Raw genomic sequence first — 20,439 nt, forward strand, 5'->3', positions numbered from 1 at the left:
GAAAGAGAGGAGAGAGGGGAGAGGCGAGAGAGAGAGAGAGAGATGACAGAGAGAGAGTAGAGATACGAGACGAAGAGAGAGAGAATAGCATAGAGAGGCAGAGAGAGAGAGAGAAGAGAGAGATCTCAGATTACGAGATCCGAGCTGTGCGCCGCTCCCTTTTGCGCTACGCGCACTTCGCTGCCTATAGCGCTCTAGCTCGCTCTCGCTCTCGCGCTCTCTCGCTCTCTCTCGCTCTCTTCTCCTCTTCTCTCTACCTCTCTACTCTCCTCTCTCTCGATCTCTCTCGCTTCTCTCTCTCTACTGCTCGCGCTACCTCTCTCTTATGAGTTCGTCTCAATGTTACGTAAGGTAACATGACAATACAAATACGCATCTGCTACATAATATAGCAGTATATAAAGGAAGTACATAAAACATTGTATTGCAGGAGACATTTCAGTTACATAATTTATTAAATGAAAGTTTTATCTACGTAACAAACGGTTTACATTGATATATCCTTTTTATTCACAGAAATATGAAAATTAGTGTTGTAATTGTGCGCATCGGAGCTCACGATTTAAATCAAATGGATGACCATGAGCAGATTGAACTGGGACCAGATCAGGTCATACTGCATCCATCATACAATTGTAAGTGCTGATAATATTGTTTTTGTATCATTATTTCTTAAGATATTTTGTAAGTGTTGACATAATTGTAATTTGTCTTTGCTCTTTGATAATAAGGTGCATGTAGTCGGTGAAACGTGTGTTGTTTCTTGTAAACTGTAAAAATGCAAATATGCTATATTATTTTCCATTGTGTTACATTGACATGATATTAACCTGAGAGTTTTTATCACAAAAGTGGTTGGGGTATCGATACATTTAGCTGTTTTGCCTTGACAACTTACTTCGTTATTAATTGCGTAAACAAGCTTAAATTACATTATTTTGTTCAATTAAGAAAATTTTCTAATTGGTCATTTGATACAGTGAAAAATACTACGCGTAGAAGCACGACCAAAGTTACTTTGAAACATATCTAAAAATGCAAAATGAAATATTAATAGTTTGAGTAACGTTTGTCTAAACATGTACGTCATGCGATTTATATCGCTGTATTTAGACAAACCCTTGAATTTAAAAGTACCAAATACGCAAAAGAGTAACAGATACCGGAACTATTAACGCAAATATCTGACTGATTATCTCATGAGCTTGTATCAAATATATCCATATTAACATTTGTGTTAAATTGGGTCAAACAGCCACATTTATGAATTAATCTTGCTGTAAAAAGTGTTAGAAACTTAATATTAACACTATCTAAGCGTATATCGATTAACACTTATTTAATACTCAATCTTATTAATCCTTGATAATGCTGTGTATCTTTACAATATCTAAGACACGTTTAATCTGGGTCAAATGAGGTCAAATACTAGATCACTAGGTCGAATATGAGAACAAACCATATACATATTCAAATGTCGAGCAGCTTTATAAAGTGTTAATGAAGAGCGGATGTTAAAAGGCTAATTTAAATACCATTACAATGTAAGCAACAAAAATCGAACCAGAGAGGCAAAAAATGATCCGTCAGAGATAGTTTATTTTGGAACATCTGACTAAGAAACATGTATACCATTCAATAGTAGGATACGACGAATTTATGTTGCAAACATCTCATCATCATTATATGTAATTTCGTCGATTCAGTTATGAGGAAATAAAAAAGACAGCAATTATAAAATATGTTGAGTGTTTTTTTGTCAGTAGACTAAAAAGTTTTTCTTCATAATATCAATAATTGGACCACGTTTTTAATAAAAAAATATGGCATAAAGCTTAACATTGAGATACGTTCTTATTGTAATCGTTAACTTATTTGTTGTATGCATACAATAATGCATGATATGGCTTTATAGCAACCACTTATGATTATGACCTGGCGCTGTTGGTGCTGAAGAATGAACAGATCATCACAGTCAATGATACAGTGCAGCCAGCTTGTCTGCCGGATGAAAGAACGGCTTACGATCTAGGGCTCAGGTGCCACGTCTCTGGCTGGGGAACAACAGCATTTAATAAAGGTTTGTTTTTTTCTGAAACACTTTTTATGTAGACAACGACGTTATATAATCGGGAATTCCTCTCATTATAATATAACTATTACATTTTACAGGCGAATCGAGTGTGCTTTTAGGAGGCGAGGTAAAACTCATTAACGATTCTATTTGCACAAATGCTTACCAGAACAAATATAACATTACATCAAACATGGTGTGCGCAGCTGATTTTGATCATGGTGTGGACACCTGTCAAGGGGACTCTGGTGGACCACTTGTTTGCGACATCGGAGGCATTTTCTATGTTTTGGGGGCAACATCATTTGGATATAAATGTGCGGAACCAGGATATCCGGGTGTCTATGCTAGAATAAGTGCTATGTTGCCTTGGATTGAAACGATGCAAAGGTATGATTAAAACAAGTCACAAGTACATACTATTTGCCTAACATCTATCAATACGGATACAAATAATATTGGATTTACTCGGCATTTATTAACTCGATCTCGCTGATCCTGGTTTGGAAATTATTGTGACACTATGACTGAATAGCAAACGTAAGCATGTCCTGGTAAATTATATTTTACCTATATTTAATAAATAATGTCAACAAAATAAAAATGTATATGGTCTCTCGTTGCACTCACGGTGTGACACATAAGTCGTGTACATGTATTGATACTATACATGCCGCTAAGTTAATAAAGTATCAGAAGGATTTTTCGGGCATCTGGTAAGTTTTTTATCATACCACTGCATCGATATCTGACTGATATAACGTTGCATGATATATTTTTGTATCATGTTCGACAGAAAGTTCTTATATCAGTCGATGTTTTATATAACTAAGACGTAACAAAGAAGTTATATTTTATTGTAAAAAGTAATCAGATTCATCAAAATAAACACTTTGATACGAAGATGTATTACATTTTTATCCACAAAAAGCAACACAAACAGCAAAAAATGTATTTTCCAAATATTTAAAATAAATGTGTAAATGTTGATGACGTCATGTTCGACAGGAAGTTGTTTAATCAGTCGATGTTTGGATGTAAGTCATTTTACTCGGAATGAACTATAAAGTCATTATGTTGCTTAATAAAATCAGATTCAACAAAACAAACACTTTGATTCCAGGATGTATTATATTTTAGACACACAAAAAAAACAGCGAAAAACACATTTTACAAATATTAAGCGCAAGTGCTCATGACTTCATTAGTAACAAGTCAAACGTCAGCGATCATATTCATTCTCGCTAAAAATGCAGTGTCGTAGCGAGTGTGTTTTAATAATTTCTTTTAAAACGGGGACTTAGAGAGAGGTATGATAAACAGAAAAACAGGTTACTGCCTGATCTTTTTTTTAAATATATCAGGCTCGACACGAATAAAATAACGGCTCGGCAAGCCTCGCAATAATATTATTCTCAGCCTTGCCTGATATATTACAAAACGATCAGGCAGTAAACTGTTATTCTCTATGTACAACGACTGATTCTGCTTGCTTGTAATGTTCCGTTTTCTGTTACAAATTTGTACACTGTTTCAAGCTGTAATGTGTATGCTTTCATTTACGTTTATGACATGCATATCTATATATCAAGCCAGATTAAGATAATAACTTGATTCATGATATGCTTTGATTCCGCTATTCAATTATATTACTACGTTGAAACAAAATAACGACATGTACTGTTTACAGATGTATGTCACATGACTATATTTGTAACGGTGTGAAAGACTGTCCCGGCAATGAAGATGAGAAAGGATGTGGTAAGTGCTCATTTAATTCTAAATAACATAATTATACTCATGCAATTACAACCGTTTTGGTCAGTTAGCAGTGCAAATTCTATAAAATTTAAAATGCCAAGCCAAACAGATATCAAACGGATGAATGCAAACAGATGATCACGATAAATAAACATACACATGACCGGTCTTAAGTTAAAAGCATGCCAACTATTTATATACTAGATATTGAATTACTACCAACGTACTTATACTAGTTTTAAAGTAATTGAATTACCATTTTTTGTAGAACAGTCATATAGACTAGTCTATTGACGCGTATCATTTCCCCAATATAAGCGTGTATCACAACTCAATACGTTATCTATGAATCTAAACCGAAACTCACGATGTGCAGTTCTATATTAGTTATAACTGTCTTCATATATATACCGGTCAGTTTTACTTTATGTATCTATAACTAATGATTTTTGTTAATTTTTGAGAAACGTAAATGCAGGTCAGTAATTTAAAGTTAGAATCTTAGTATTTTAGACGTTTGAAACTTAAGTGAAACGAGTATCTTAGGGAAAACCGTATATTTGTCATACATACCTTGTTTGTATTCAATACAGTTAGTCTGAACAGTTAGTTTCATAATGAAAGACAAGTTGCAGTCTTTAGTCGTGCGTATGCGATTAAAAGCGAGCACCATATGTCAACACTCATTTGCAGTCGATGATTCATTGATAACAGTATAGTAACCTAATGTAATGAAATATGTTTTACCTGTCTGCAACGGTAGCTGTTTGAATGGAGGAAGCTGTATCTCGCCAGATACGTGTATATGTCCGAATGGATATAAGGGCGAACGTTGCGAGCACGGTTTGTTAACATAGCCATAGATAAATTAAAATATGACAACATATATTTTTTTGTGTGTTTGACTTAATTAAAGAGAATAGTGCGACCCTTGAGCGTATAATAAATCGTTCAAATAACTCGTATTAATCCAGTTCGTAATTAAAATTTTTAATTGTTTTGAAATGAGATTGTGAGTTCATTTAAAAGCCATTGTAGTTACAGAAAGCTATTGTTGTCAATGCGTCACGTGATGGTCTGTGATGCATGGAGTTTAATAACCGTTAAACGCGTTCAGTATATCCCTGCTGCCAGAAGGAAATATCAGGGACTTGAAGGGATTACTGTGTCCGTTGTCAGCTAAAAGGGGCCTTTTCACGTTTTAATAAATTGATTTGATAAAATTAAAACATAGGAGTTTCAGATTCGCAAATTTTCGTTTTTGTTATGATATTTGTGAGGAAACAGTAATATTGAACATTTACTATGCCCTAAAATATCCATTTTATGCATCTTTGACGATTTAAAAACGTTACATTTATAAAGCGTTCCAACGCAATCCGATTGAATTATTTCGAGAGTTCTGTTCTTATCGTTATATTTTGTGAAATTACGAGGATGACTTATATAAAGTAAAATATACATCACCCGTGGTATGAGCACGGATGGCCGAGTAGTCTAAGTGGTAGACTTTCATTCCAAAACTCCAGGGGTCAGTAGTTCGAGCCCTGTTGAGGGTTCTATTATTTCTTTATAAAACTTTTTTTTCTTGATTTTTTTAACGGAGCTTTCTAGATCCAATGTTTACATTTATCAATATAAAGAATTTAATGACAAACTTCAATACATGCAAACATCTGTGAAAAGGCCCCTTAAAACCTCCAAGTTAAAATACATTTTTTACATGAGACTACATGAACAAAATACCTATATCAAGGGTAAAGATATTGAAGTGAAAGTTTAAATAAGAGCGCTTTTTTGGTGTTCCCTTAACAAAGACGATATTCCGTGGTAAAGACCAAGTAAAACTATTGCAGTTCTATATTACGACAGCAAACATGTAAGAATGTCAAAAGAACCTGCCGCAAACAATTACCTATATCAGGTGGCGTAATAAGCGAAAGTACCACATGTTAACCTTAAAATCTATCTTATATTTTGTGGAGAGAATACAACATATTTTTTTCAACATAGCTTTTATTAAGTATGCGCGCATTAAGATATTTGAAAAAAACGTAAACACAGTGTAAAACTGCATAAGATTTGTCGAAAACACAAACATCACATGGTAACCCTTCACGTCTCTGTCATACTTTGTGGCGAAAGTTATAAATACCTTATATTTAAACATCGGGCATGTTCGTTCTTTCGATTTTATTTGTTAATCGTAGTATAATGATACAAATTAAATATAGTTTTAGTATACATATACAACTATATTTATAAACACAAACAGTACAATGGAAAACTGATTTCTCTAATAATTATGACTATTTAGCTTTGGGACATGATGGCATGCAAAGATGGGACGTAAAGTAGGAATCGTGCTTAGTAAATCGAAAGACTGTGGTAGAGATGTAGAGATTAAAACGCATATTGTAATGTGTGCATCACAAACAGTACTGTCACCTATGGTTATTAAAACATTCACAAGGTCGCGTTTTCGAGACAAGCCGAGAAACGCCCCAAACAGCATAACGTGTCAGGTATCAATTTTTAGCTCCACTGACCAGAGGCCAGCGGGGCCTATGTCATGGTCCTGTGTCCGTCGTGCGTGCGTCCGTACGTGCGTGTGTTAACTTTTCCTTAAAACATCTTTTTCTCATAAACTACTTGTCTAATTCTGATGAATTTTCACAGGAATGTTCCTGGGGTGAACCTCTTTTAAATTTGTTCAAATTATGTCCCTGGGGTCAAATTTGACCCGGCCCCGGGGGTCACAAAAATGAAAAATTGCTTATATAAGGCCTATTTTGTTAAAACTTTCAAAATCTTCTCGTCCATAATCATTGGGCCTAGGGCTATCAAATTTGGTATGTAGAGGCATCTAATAGTCCTCTATCAAATTTCTTCAAATTATGCCCCTGGGGTCAAATTTGACCCTTCCCCGGGGGTCACAAAATTGAACATATTCTTATATAAGGCCTATTTTGTAAAAACTTTAAAAATCTTATCATCAGTAACCATTGGGCCTAGGACTATCAAAATTGGTATGTAGAGACATCTGATAGTCCTCTACAAAATTTATTCAAATTATGCTCCTGCGGTCAAATTTGACCCTGCCCCGGGGTCACAGAATTGAACATATGCTTATATAAGGCCTATGTTGTGAAAAGTTTAAAAATCATCTTGTCCATAACCATTAAGCCTAGGGCTATCAAACTTAGTATGTAGAGACATCAAATAGTTTTCTACCAAATTTTTTCAAATTATGCCCCTGGAGTCAAATTTGACCCTGCCCCGGGGGTCACGAAATTGAACATCTATAGTCCTCTACCAAATGTCATCAAATAATGCCCCTGGGGTTAAATTTGACCCTGCCGCGGGGTCACAAACTTGAACATTTGCTTATATAAGGCCTATTTTGTGAAAACTTTCAAAATCTTCTCGTCCATAAACATTGGGCCAAGGGCTACCAAATTTGGTATGTAGAGACATCTTATAGTCCTCTACCAAGTTTTTTCAAATAATGCCCCTAGGGTCAAATTTGACCATTCCCCGAGGGGTAAAAAAATTGAAAATTTGCTTATATAAGGCCTATTTTGTAATAACTTTAAAAATCTTCTTGTCCATAACCAGTGGGCTAGTTCTACCAAATTTGGTATGAAGTGACATCTTATAGTCCTCTACCAATTTTCTTCAAATTATGCCCCTGGGGTCAAATTTGATCCTGCCCGGGGGTCAGAAAATTGCAAATTTGCTTTTATAAGGCCTTTTTTGTGAAAACTTTAGAAATCTTCTTGTCAAATACCATAGGGCCTAGGGCTCCCAAATTTGGTAAGTAGTGACATCCCATAATCCTCTACAATGCTTCTTCGAATTATGCCCCTGGGGTCAAATTTGACCCTGCCCTGGGGGGTCAAAAAATTGCAAATTTGTTCATATAAGGTCTATTTTGAAAAATATTAAAAATCTTCTCGTCAATAACCATTGGGCTTGGGCTACCTAATTTAGTATGTAGTTACATCTTATAGTCCTCTACCAATTTTTTTCAAATTATGCCCCTGGGGTCAAATTTGACCCTGCCCCGGGGGGTCAAAAATTGAAAATTTGCTGATGTAAGGCCTTTTTTCTGCAAACTTAAAAAAAAAATCTTGTCCATAAACGTATGGCATAGGGCTACCAAATTTGGTATGTAATGACATCTAATAGTCCTCTACCAAGTTTTTTCAAATTAAACCCCTGGGATCAAATTTGACTGTTCCCCAGGGGTCACAAAATTTAACATATGCTTATATTGGGCCCATTTTGTGCAAACTTTAAAAATCTTCTTGTCCATAACTATGAGGCCTATTTCTACCAAATTCGGTATGTAGTGACATCTAATAGGTGTCTACTTATTTTTTTAAATTATGCCCCTGGGGACAAATTTGACCCTGCCCCGGGGGTCACACAAATTAACATATGCTTAAATAAGGCCTACTTTGTGCAAACTTTAAAAATCTTCTTGTTCATAATTATAGAGCCTAGGGCTACTAAATTTGGTATGTAGTGATATCTAATAGTCCTCTACCAAATATGTTCATGACTCGCAGATGACCACCTATTGATTTTCAGGTCACTAGGTCAAAGATCAAGGTCACGGTGACCCGAAAGAGTAAAATGGTTTCCGGATGATAACTCAAGAACGCTTATGCCTAGGGTCATGCAACTTCATAGGTACATTGATCATGACTTGCAGATGACCACTATTGATTTTCAGATCACTAGGTCAAACGTCAAGGTCATGGTGACCCGAATTGTAAAATGGTTTCCGGATGATAACTCAAGAACGCTTATGCCTAGGATCATGAAACTTTATAGGTACATTGATCATGGCTCGCAGATGACCCCTATTGATTTTCAGGTCACTAGGTCAAAGGTCAGAGTCACGGTGGCTCTACTTAGAAAAATGGTTTCCGGATGATAACTCAAAACGGCTTACGCCTAGGATCATGAAACTTAATAGGTACATTGATCATGACTCGCAGATGACCCCTATTGACGTTCAGGTCACTAGGTCAAAGGTCAAGGTCACGTTATTTTTACACAGTAAAATGGTTTCCGGATGATAATTTAAGAAAGGTAATACGCCTAGGATCATGAAACTTCATAGGTACATTGATCATGACTCGCAGATGACACCTATTGATTTTAAGGTCACTAGGTCAGAGGTCAAGGTCACAGTACTAAATAACGTTTTCACACAATGGCTTCCATCACAACTGACAGCCCATATGGGGGGCATGCATGTTTTACAAACAGCCCTTGTTATATTTTGAGATGATGCTTTACCAAGTAAGATGCTACTTTTGTATTTGTTATTAACCCTTTGCCTTACACTAACATGATTTTACAGGTTTGTAGCTGTCGACTTTATAAATAATTGTGATAAAAGGTAAAATTGCTCAGATTAGCAATTTCTCCATTTATCACAATTATTTCTACCCTACCTGATCAATTCCTTCAGATTCCATTACAATTAAATTGTCGTCTGCAACCTCTTTCAAATTGGGAAAGTCCAAAATCTGTCGTTTGGTAAAGGGTTAAGGCGTTTTGATTCATATGGGTCTTGTGAATCTGTTTCAATCAAATGCATAGATTTGATCTTCAGCATCTAAAAATATGTAAAATGGAAATAACGACAATATCTTTTGGAGAGATAAATGAACCTACGTTATAAGCAAGGGACGAGGGATAGAAAGAGAAAGTCACATGTGTGAGTACATTTCAACCCATGCGCATTGCACGTTGTTTTTTTTCGCATTAAAAACGGTGGAGCGATACAGGGCCATCATGGCCATCTTGTTTTGTAAAGTACGCAATGAAATATATTCGCTATAAGCCTTCATTTTTTACAACTATTAACCAGCGCTTGATAAAGGCGTGTATTCACCAAGTTGTATTATTTCTGATTTCTCTAATAATTATGACTTTTTAGCTTTGGGACATGATGGCATTCAAAGATGGGACTTACAGTAGGAATTGTGCTTAGTAAATTGCAAGACGGTGGTAGAGATGTAGAGACTAACACGCATATTGATGTAAAAATTAGTGCATCATATACAGTACTGTCACCTATGGTTATTACAACATTCAGAAAGTCGCGTTTCCGTGACAAGCCGAGAAACGCCCCAAACAGCATAACGTGTCAGGTATCAATTTTTAGCTCCATTGGCCAGAGGCCAGCGGGGCTTATGTCATGGTCCTGTGTCCGTCGTGCGTGCGTCCGTGCGTGCGTGCGTCCTTGCGTGCGTGCGTTAACTTTTCCTTAAAACATCTTTTTCTCCTAAACTACTGGTCTAATTCTGATGAAATTTCACAGGAATGCTCCTGGGGTGAACCTCTTTCAAATTTGCTCAAATTATGCCCCTTGGGTCAAATTTGACCCTGCCCCGGGGGTCACAAAAATGAAAATTTGCTTATATAAGGCCTATTTTGTGAAAACTTTCAAAATCTTCTCGTCCATAATCATTGGGCCTAAGGCTATCACATTTGGTATGTAAAGACATCTTATAGTCCTCTACCAAACTTCTTCAAATTATGCCCTTGGGGTCAAATTTGACCCTGCCCCGGGGTCACAAAATTGAACATATGCTTATATAAGGCCTATTTTGTGAAAACTTTCAAAATTTCTCGTCTGTAACCATTGGGCCTAGGGCTATCAAATTTGGTATGTAGAGACATCTTTTAGTCCTCTACCAAAGTTGTTGAAATTATGCCCCTGGTGTCAAATTTGATCCTGCCCCGTTTGTCACAAAATTAAACATATGCTTATTTAAGGCCTATTTTGTGAAAACATTCAAAATCTCCTCATTCATAACCATTGAGCCCAGGGCTATCAAAATTAGTATGTATAGAAATCTTATAGTCTTTTACTAAATTTCTTCAAATTTTGCCCCTCGGGTCAAATTTGACCCTGCCCCGGGGGGTCCAAAATTGAACATATGCTTATATTAGGCCTATTTTATGAAAACTTTCAAAATCTTCTCGTCCATAACCATTGGGCCTAGGGCTATTCAATTTGGTATGTAGAGACATCTAATAGTCCTCTACCAATTTTTTTCAAATTATGCTCCTGGGGTTATATTTGATCCTTCCCCGGGGGTCACAAAATTGAACATATGCTTATATAAGGCATATTTTATGAAAATTTTCAAAATCTCCTCATTCATAACCATTGAGTCTAGGGCTATCAAATTTCGACTGTAGAGACATCTAATAGTCCTCGACCAATTTTTTTCAAATTATGCCCCTGGGGTCAAATTTGACCCTGCCCCGGGAGTCACAAAATTGAACATATGCTTATATAAGGCTTTTTTTGTGAAAACTTTCAAAATCTTCTCGTCCATAACCATTGGGCCTAGGGCTATCAAATTTGGTATGTAGAGACGTCTTTTCAAATTATGCTCCTGGGGTCAAATTTGACCCTGCCACGGGGGTCACAAAATATAACATCTGCTAATATAAGGCCTATCTGTGAAAACTTTCAAAATCTTCTCGTCCATAACCATTGGGCCTAGGGCTATCCAATTAGGTATGTAGAGACATCTAATAGTCCTCTACCAAATTTTTTCAAATTATGCTCCTGGGGTTATATTTGACCCTTCCCCGGGGGTCACACAATTGAACATATGCTTATATAAGGCATATTTTATGAAAATTTTCAAAATCTTCTCGTCCATAACCATTGGGCCTAGGGCTATCAAATTTGGTATGTAGAGACATCTAATAGTTCTCTACGTAATTTCTTCAAATTATGCCCCTGGGGTAAAATTTAACCCTGCCCTAGGGGGCACAAAATTGAACATCTGCTTAAATAAGACCTATTTTGTGAAAACTTTTAAATCTTCTTGTCCATAACCATTGGGCCTAGGTCTATCAAATTTGGTAAGTAGAGACATTTAATAGTCCTCTACTAAATTTGTTCAAATTGTGCCCCTGAGTTCAAATTTGACCCTTTCCCGGGGGTCACAAAATTGAACATATGCTTATATAAGGCCTATTTTGTGAAAACTTTCAAAATCTTCTTGTCCATAACAATTGGGCCTAAGGCTATCAAATTTGGAATTTAGAGTCATCTAATATTCCTCTAACAAATTTCTTCAAATTATGCCCCTGGGGTCAAATTTGATCCTGCCCCGTTGGTCACAAAATTGAACATATGCTTATATAAGGCCTATTATGTGAAAACTTTCAAAATCTCCTCATTCATAACAATTGGGCCAAGGGCTATCAAATTTAGTATGTAGAGACATCTTATAGTCTTCGATCAAATTTCTTCAAATTATGCCCCTGGGGTCAAATTTGACCCTGCACTGGGGTCACAAAATTCGACATATGCTTATATAAGGCCTATTTTGTAAAAACTTTAAATATCTTCTCGTCCATAACCATTGTTCCTAGGGCTATCAAATTTGGTATGTAGAGACATCTTATAGTCTTTTTCTACATTTCTTCTAATTTTGCCCCTGGGGTCAAATTTGACCCTGCCCCGGGGGTCACAAAATATAACATATGCTTATATAAGGCCTATTTTGTCAAAACTTTCAAAATCTTCTCGTCCATAACCATTGGACCTAGGTATATCAAATTTGGTATGTAGAGACATTTAATAGTCCTCTATCAAATTTCTTCAAACTATGCCCCTGGGGTCAAATTTGACCCTGCCCCAGGGGTCACAAAATTGAACATATGCTTATTTAAGGCCTATTTTGTGAAAACTTTCAAAATCTCCCGTCCATAACCATTGGGCCTAGGGCTATCAAATTTGGGATGTAAAATCATCTAATAGTCCTCTACCAAATTTCTTCATATTATGTTCCTGGGGTTAAATTTGACCCTGCCCCGGGGGTCACAAAATTGAACATATGCTCATATAAGGCCTATTTTGTGAAAACTTTCAAAATTTTCTCCTCCATAACCATTGGGCCTAGGGCTAATAAATTTAGTATGTAGAGACATCTAATAGTCTTCTACCAAATTTCTTCAAATTATGCCCCTGGGGTCAAATTTGACCCTGCCCCGGGGTCACAAAATTGATCATATTTCATAAAAGGTTTAACAGTATATATTCGGGCCTATGTTGGTTTATAAGTTTCATGTTCTCGCATATTTTACATAATTAATCATACATTAATGTATGAATATTTTTTTGAGTTTGAAACACTTTATAGTACAGATAGGAATGAGTATATGAATATTCGAATGTTCAAAAATCGGACGAATATTCGAAGATGTGATAACGATAACGTACGCTAGAGCGTGTGTACTTAAAGGCTGAATTCTCATATTAAGTAATTACTTCCATATTACATTAGGTGTACTTGGCATATTTTCGATCATAACTATTGTTGTTTTATAACATCCTTTATGCTTTGACGAAAATATTTAAAAAAAAATGAAATTGACCGTAAAACATACAAATGTATGAAGCTTTAACAGGATGCAGACTCAACGGGGTTTTCGGGGGTTTTATACACGGGCTGGACGAAATCTAAACACTACATTAAGAACTTTTTTTTAAATATCTCAATTAATAAAAATACATTTGCAAAAATCTTTCGTCTATAAAAAGACGTATAGACGTTGCATAAAAAGAAGTTTTTCTTGCAGTTCGTGTCGAAATCTTAAGATTTAAGAATACATTCTTTAATACGTTTGACATTGGTGCAACAATTTCACGTTGCCTGCTGCATAGCCGTGACGATGAATTCTACATACACATCAAACTTTTTGCTAAGAACACACGCTTATTAAATAAAGTTATACGGATGTAGTTCACATTGTCATCAGCATCATACACTGTCTTTTATGCACGAGCTGAAATTCTCAAGAACAATTGTTTTTAAAAGTTATTTTAAAAAGCAACACTTTCCGGTGTGTTTACATCAATTAACGTTCAACGGCAAACGTTTCAAAGAAACGTGATCCTGCATTCTGTTTTACAAGCCGTCATTAAAGCAGTTGATACGTTACCTCACTTAATTCATTGCACCAGCTCGCAAAATGTCAAGGTCAGTTCGTGGTCAGTATATAATAGTTATATAAACGCTAGAGCGTGAACCAGATGAACTTGATTTTGTTCTATCAGAAAGATATTCAATGACGATATTTGGCGTAATTATTATGGTTTGTCAATCATACGTACCAGCTTTCATATGCTATTGGTGAACTCGAAATATTCCACCATATAGACCAATTCATTTAGCACGGGCATGATAATTCACGTAAATATTAACAATCGAATAATAAACAATAAAGATGTGCGTGTGATGCAGCTAAGAACTGCGCAGAAATAAGGCATTCGCTATAATTGATTTTATAGATATTACTTTTGTCCGTTCAACAACACCGACCGTATGTATTTTTATAGATATTTATTGTTATACTTTATTTTGATGTGATGGATGATGGCATTGTCAGTGTAAGATACTACATATGCGGCGCCAGCTAATTATTGTTCATCATTTTTTTCTTCCGTCGGTATATATATGGATGTCAAATAAATAATTGTTTTAATTTTATATAGGGCTTCACAGCTACTGATCTGGGCCGTTGTCGGATTTTTGAATTATAGTTGTAAGGTTCAAGTCAATATCGGGTCTAGAGAGTGTTCTTGATATTCGAGAGTAGCATGGTTCCTGTTTTGCGATTTAATAAGTGCAATAATAACGGCCTAGATCGAGCACAAGTTTTGCCTAAGGTAGTCTTAGTATATTTTCGTTTAAAGTCTGGATCATCTGGATCTAAAGCCACACTTGCATTAATCGGAAGGTTGTTAACTAAGAGGAGCACGGTACTTCAATTGATTTACTTATCTTTTCTGGCACAGCCCGAGCATTCCACATTCGATATGTATATGTGTGAAACCTGTTGTTTTGCGTGTACCGGTAATATTTTTTAGTGTTGTGTGAGTGGCACGCGATTCTACCGTAGTTCATTTTCGCCCCGAAAGTGGCTTAATATATATTGGCATTAGGGCTTTTTTGTCAGTTCCTCAGTTGTCTTTTCGATTGCTTTTTGGCACCGAACAATTAATTTAAGTGTGCGATATTTCCATTTTATTTTGTATACAGGGTTCACACGAACTACACTTATTATGGCAAAGATGAAGCTTAGATTAAACAAGAAATATCTAAGAAAAAGATATTCGACGTGAAATAAATTATTAAAAATAAAAAAAGTTAGAAAAACGACGTTTCTAAATAATAATAATAAAAAAGTTTCAATAGATTTTGTTTTTATGTCACGTGTTCACAGCATGAAATGTGTGTTTTAAGTGCAGTTATATTCAAACCCCACATGTACTATCGGGGATCACATCATATGTGTCCTTAAACGGCTTGTAATGAATGTGTTGTTTCACCTTTAAAATATATTGCAATATTTGATTAACACGCAGTCTTCATTCGACACATTCAAATCACACTTTCAGATCCGCGTCATGCTAAAATGGGTCTTATGACACTTAAGGAAGCGAAGTCTGTTCAGGAGCTGCGCTGTCCCCTGTAAATCACGAAAGGTTTCGTGGTCCTTGTGGTATCTCCTGGCCAGACTGCGAGATGCGCAGGCTGGGCTAGTGCTACGCTGGTTGCATATGGCAAAATACCCATTTTACCATGATGCGGTTCTCTTTGTATCTTATAAATGATGCATCTAAGCACACTACTTTTCGATAGAATATTGAAGTCAAACTATGTTATTTATTGCAAACTGGCAAATGTATGTACCCTATCCAGTCTTTCAAGAACGACTTTCCTTACCGACTAACCGTGTACGACACGCATTTGTAGTTAGATAATTTTACGATTTCAGTCTGTTTATAACACTATAATATTTTGGTAGTTTTTTTCTCTTATCTTAAAAGCAATACTGTTTTAACGTGTATCGATGGTCTAAAATGTCTACCTCGGACGATTAAGTGACGGAGTACCGAGTCAAAACGCGAGAAGCTGGGTTTAATAGTAATATAAGTATTATTTAACCATAAATTGTACACAGTACTATCGAAACATGATCAAAACAAACGTTTTTTGTTGTTTTCTGAGTTTCAGCGAATATGGATACATTTTTTTTCCGATTATCGCGATTTTTCTCAATTAACAGCGTATTATTTACCATCATAAACAATAATCAAATGTCATTTATATGCATATTAAACATCTTTGTGGTTTTGATATTTTTTTTAAGCTTTACATAATAAAATAATGGTTCTTTTGATCATTTGGTAAATGGTATTGGATTGTTTCGTTCTTTTCCGTTTATCTTATTAGGAATCGGCTTTTATTAAGGTTGCTAAATAATAGCCCCAGCCTCTGAGCTCATTTAAAGGTCCTGCTACGTCTTCGCGAATGCATCTATTGGCTGACTTGTTATTGGGACCTTTATGGAGTGCTGTGCTACGCGATTTTAACGTAACGCGCATTAGGCTATTGTCATAATTCAACAATGTTATGAAAAGTACACTGCTCCGCGCCTCGAACTCTTTGGCTGTGCATATGCGGTTTGAGTCTGATTTGGTGAAACAAAGTACCCTCTACACCCTTACGATCAACTATTAACCGAGACAACGGTGCCTCATGATACTTTGCCTTTGTCTGATCTGGCTCTTAATACAGTTCCTAGATATCGTCTTTTACTAAAACTCCAAGAGCATGTTTAAGAAGGAGTAACATAATGATGATTTGGATGCTTTTTGCTGATGATGATGACGATGATTATAGTGATGATAATGGTGTTCAAGATGATGCTGATTATGATTATCATACACATGTAGTTTGTTGTTGTTGATGATGATGATGGTGATGGTAATGGCGCTGTAGCTGATGATGATAATGATGATGCTGTTGATGATGTTGTTGTTGATGATGATGATGATGATGATGATAATGATGACGACGACTATGATGATAATGATGATGTGGATGATGATGTGGATGGTGTTGATAATGTTGATGATGATAGTGATGATACTGGCGATGCCAATGATGATACTGCTGCTGATGATGATGATAATGATGATTCAGATGACGATGATGATGAGGAGGATATTGATGAGGATGATATTGATAATGATGATTATGATGATGATGATGATAATGATGCTCAATTACAAAGAGTATGATAATGATGATGATGATGGTACTGAAGATGATACTGATGATACTGATGAAAATGATGGTGATGATGATGATGATGATGATGATGATGATGATGATAACAATGATGATGATTATGATGAGGATGATGATGATGATGATGATGATAATGATGATGATGATGATGATGATGATGATGATGATGATGATGATGATGATGATGATGATGATGATGATGATGATGATGATGATGATGATGATGATGATGATTTTGATGATAATAATAATGATGATGATTATGATGATGATGATGATGATGATGGTGATGGTGGTGATAATGATGATGATGATGATGATGATGATGATGATGATGATGATGATGATGATGATGATGATGATGATGATGATGATGATGATGATGATAATGATGATGATGATGATGATGATGATGATGATGATGATGATGATGATGATGATGATGATGATGATGATGATGATGATGATGATGATGATGATGATGATGATGATGATGATGATGATGATGATGATGATGATAATGATGATGATGATAATGATGATGATGATGATACCTTAACTTGTTTCACTGTTTCACGTCTTCATGTGGAGTACAATATTTTCAAATGGACATGACTTTATATAAAGTAGTTCCCACAATTACTTCGAAATTTAAGAGAATGTCATTGACCTCTATTGCATGACAAACGATATTTACCGAGATTAAAAAAACACAGCTCATGTTATTAGCGAATTACGTAAGCTAGTTTCGATTCTCAAAACACTAGACTTAGTTTAAAGAAAAGCGGAGACAGGTACGCAAAGCTATTGATGACGTCTTTATTCCACTTAATGTTCAGATGTGTTTTGAGAGGAACTCTTAATTAAGCTGTAAGTGCACTTTTCAATTTGAATAACAGTTTTCCTTTTGTACTTTGTAATGTTTGCGACTGCAAAAAGAAAATCGTCCAAAAAAAAGCCCGACATCTCATGTCAAGGATGGGAACAAGTAGTTAACATGTTTCAAGCGCACAGGTTCATACTTCTGTAGCAATCTAAAGTCTGTAATAACCATGACCCTTTTTTATCAACATCGGACGATAGTTTTTAGTCACGACTGATATTTTAGCTCAAAACAAAATTTATCATCTTTATGCTCCTAAAATAAAAGACAAGAGAACGATTAAAAGCTACTTGATTATTAAAATTAACTTATCATTGAGGTTCCATATGATATTCAAGTCACTATGTAAAAACCAATTAAGTATGTACTGTCATTTTGCTGAAAGGCAATCACATAACATGGAATTGATAAACGTAATTTTCATAACGATTAAATTATTTTTCAGTTGATTGATTAAATAGTGTGGCTGTTTAATCTGATTAACCTTATAAAAGTTGATATTATCGGGTAGTCACATGAACTTGTGCGCTTTAGATGTGACTTGTGATCTACATTTTATGTTTTATTGAATTACTGTTTTCAGCAAAATCTCGGTCATAACTTATGATAATGCAGTGCTTTTCTTAAAATTTTCTCTTCCTACAGCGCTGTTTATTTGAAAATTGCTTACAACTGATTTAGTTAATTTTCGCCATTAATAACTTGAACGCAACTTGTTAACTGTCTGCCAAGATAACAATTAAGGTAGCGCACCCGTAATGGGCACCTATCCAAATATAATATATTCTATTATTTTCTTAATCAGCATCATTTCACTGAACTGCATGCACATTTTTAGGTAGTCTTTCCATGCTTTTAAAAAAATATACTGACTTTTTCAAACCACCCCAACACACGGCTTTTGTCCAGTTTATGTGCACCCCTGGGGTATATGAAAGTTACATAATTCATCATCCAGATTTCCAAATATAGGCATGCAGTTGGTGTGTACAGATGCAGTTAAGATGTTTAAAGTTTAAACAAGATGAAAAAAGTTTTCATTTACAGACATTTTATAACTTGTTATCTATGGAAGAGCGCCATGAAATGTAAGTGGTTTCAGGCAAGTAGAAATTGGATTGATTAAAAACAACGTGTCATTAAATTCAAAATAGTATCATTTAAGTAATATTTTGAACTTAGTTTTTATAGAAACACTATATACAGCAAAAATATAAAGAAATAGACAGATTTACCGTTTACTTTTTGAAATAAAAATAAAAATGCAACATGCATGGTTCGTATTTTCAGCAGTAAATCACCAAATTTAGCCATAACGTTGTTTTAATTTAAAACATTGAAGAATGTACATAAAAATTGCAACATATTTAACAAAAATCATAGCTTATATGCCATATTAAATCAAATTACTTTAGAAAAGAAATAAAACGCGTCGCAAAAAAGTATACGTCGTCGGCAGGATTCGATCCAGCGCGGGAATATCCCAAAAGATTTCTAGTCTATCGCCTTAACCACTAGGCTACGGCACCTAATATTAGGCTCTTCAACCTTCGAAGAAATCGCGGGAAATCATTAGAGGTGCGCTACCTTAAGGCGGTGACCCCAGCTTTATTATTCTATGTATGCATGTTGTTTCGCATTGTGCTGTTTTGTACTGTTTTGGCAATTGGTCACTTGTCTTAAATAAAAGACGAAGTAATTGTAAATAATTAAAATGCAATACTGCTCCAGCAGCCGGAGTTTCACTTCATTATATGGTATAGATGCAAAACAAAACAATAGTTAAATAACACTCGTGTCAAGGAACAATTTTAAGATTAGTTGTTTTCTAGTGTAGTGTAGTGTTTTCAAATGTTCCCACTTCGAATATTGACGAAAAGGATATTTTTATTGAACCCATTTTAATATTATGGGTTGTGAAGGGGCGGAATACGTAGGCACATGGAAATCAAGAACTTGTATGAAGTAGAATCTACTTTTTAATATTGTAGCACTTCCCATGTTTTTTCCGTAAGGCAATTATGAATTTTGTCTTGACGTCTTTCAAAATGTGTTTTATTTTTCTGTTAATAACAACAAACCTTCATACAAGCCTTCATACACAAATTTGCGTCTCAGAACATGCATATTGTAGTCATCTCTGTATGTCGGTAACGAAATTCAACGTGTGTCTTATTTATGCAAAATTGTATATAAATACTTTAACGTGCAACAAAAACATATTGAGCTATAAACCACGACGATGATGTTCAGGTACTCCTTTCTAAATATTTCGATTTAACGGGAATTCAATTACAATCTCCTTTTATCGATACAATCACTGTATGGCTTTTGCTGCCAAACGGCGCGTTGTGTGCACGTGTGATTTCGTTTAGAGATTTATATTAATACATTTTCGAACACTTCGCAGTAACTATACTTCTGCGAAATGACAATGTATAAAGCATTAAAAGCTATACAGTAACTGTCAAATACTTTTAATTTTCAGCTGTAAAATGTCCGGATGTCTCCTACATTGAAAATGGCAGATCATTCCAGGAAAACTGGCAGAGGCCTGAGAACACATA

General features: G+C 35.4%; 1 protein-coding gene across 1 annotated transcript in view; it reads left to right on the plus strand.

Moving 5' to 3' along the window:
• The window catches only part of LOC127836894 (uncharacterized), a 168,376-nt gene that overhangs the window by 126,459 nt on the left and 21,478 nt on the right, over window positions 1-20,439 (plus strand). The window contains exons 26-29 of the mRNA XM_052363537.1: window positions 517-635; window positions 1,916-2,080; window positions 2,173-2,464; window positions 3,765-3,835. Coding sequence (XP_052219497.1) covers window positions 517-635; window positions 1,916-2,080; window positions 2,173-2,464; window positions 3,765-3,835 — 647 coding nt within the window. The remainder of the gene's footprint in view (window positions 1-516; window positions 636-1,915; window positions 2,081-2,172; window positions 2,465-3,764; window positions 3,836-20,439) is intronic.

Source organism: Dreissena polymorpha, chromosome 7 (assembly GCF_020536995.1).
Source record: "Dreissena polymorpha isolate Duluth1 chromosome 7, UMN_Dpol_1.0, whole genome shotgun sequence".
NCBI lineage: Eukaryota > Metazoa > Mollusca > Bivalvia > Myida > Dreissenidae > Dreissena > Dreissena polymorpha.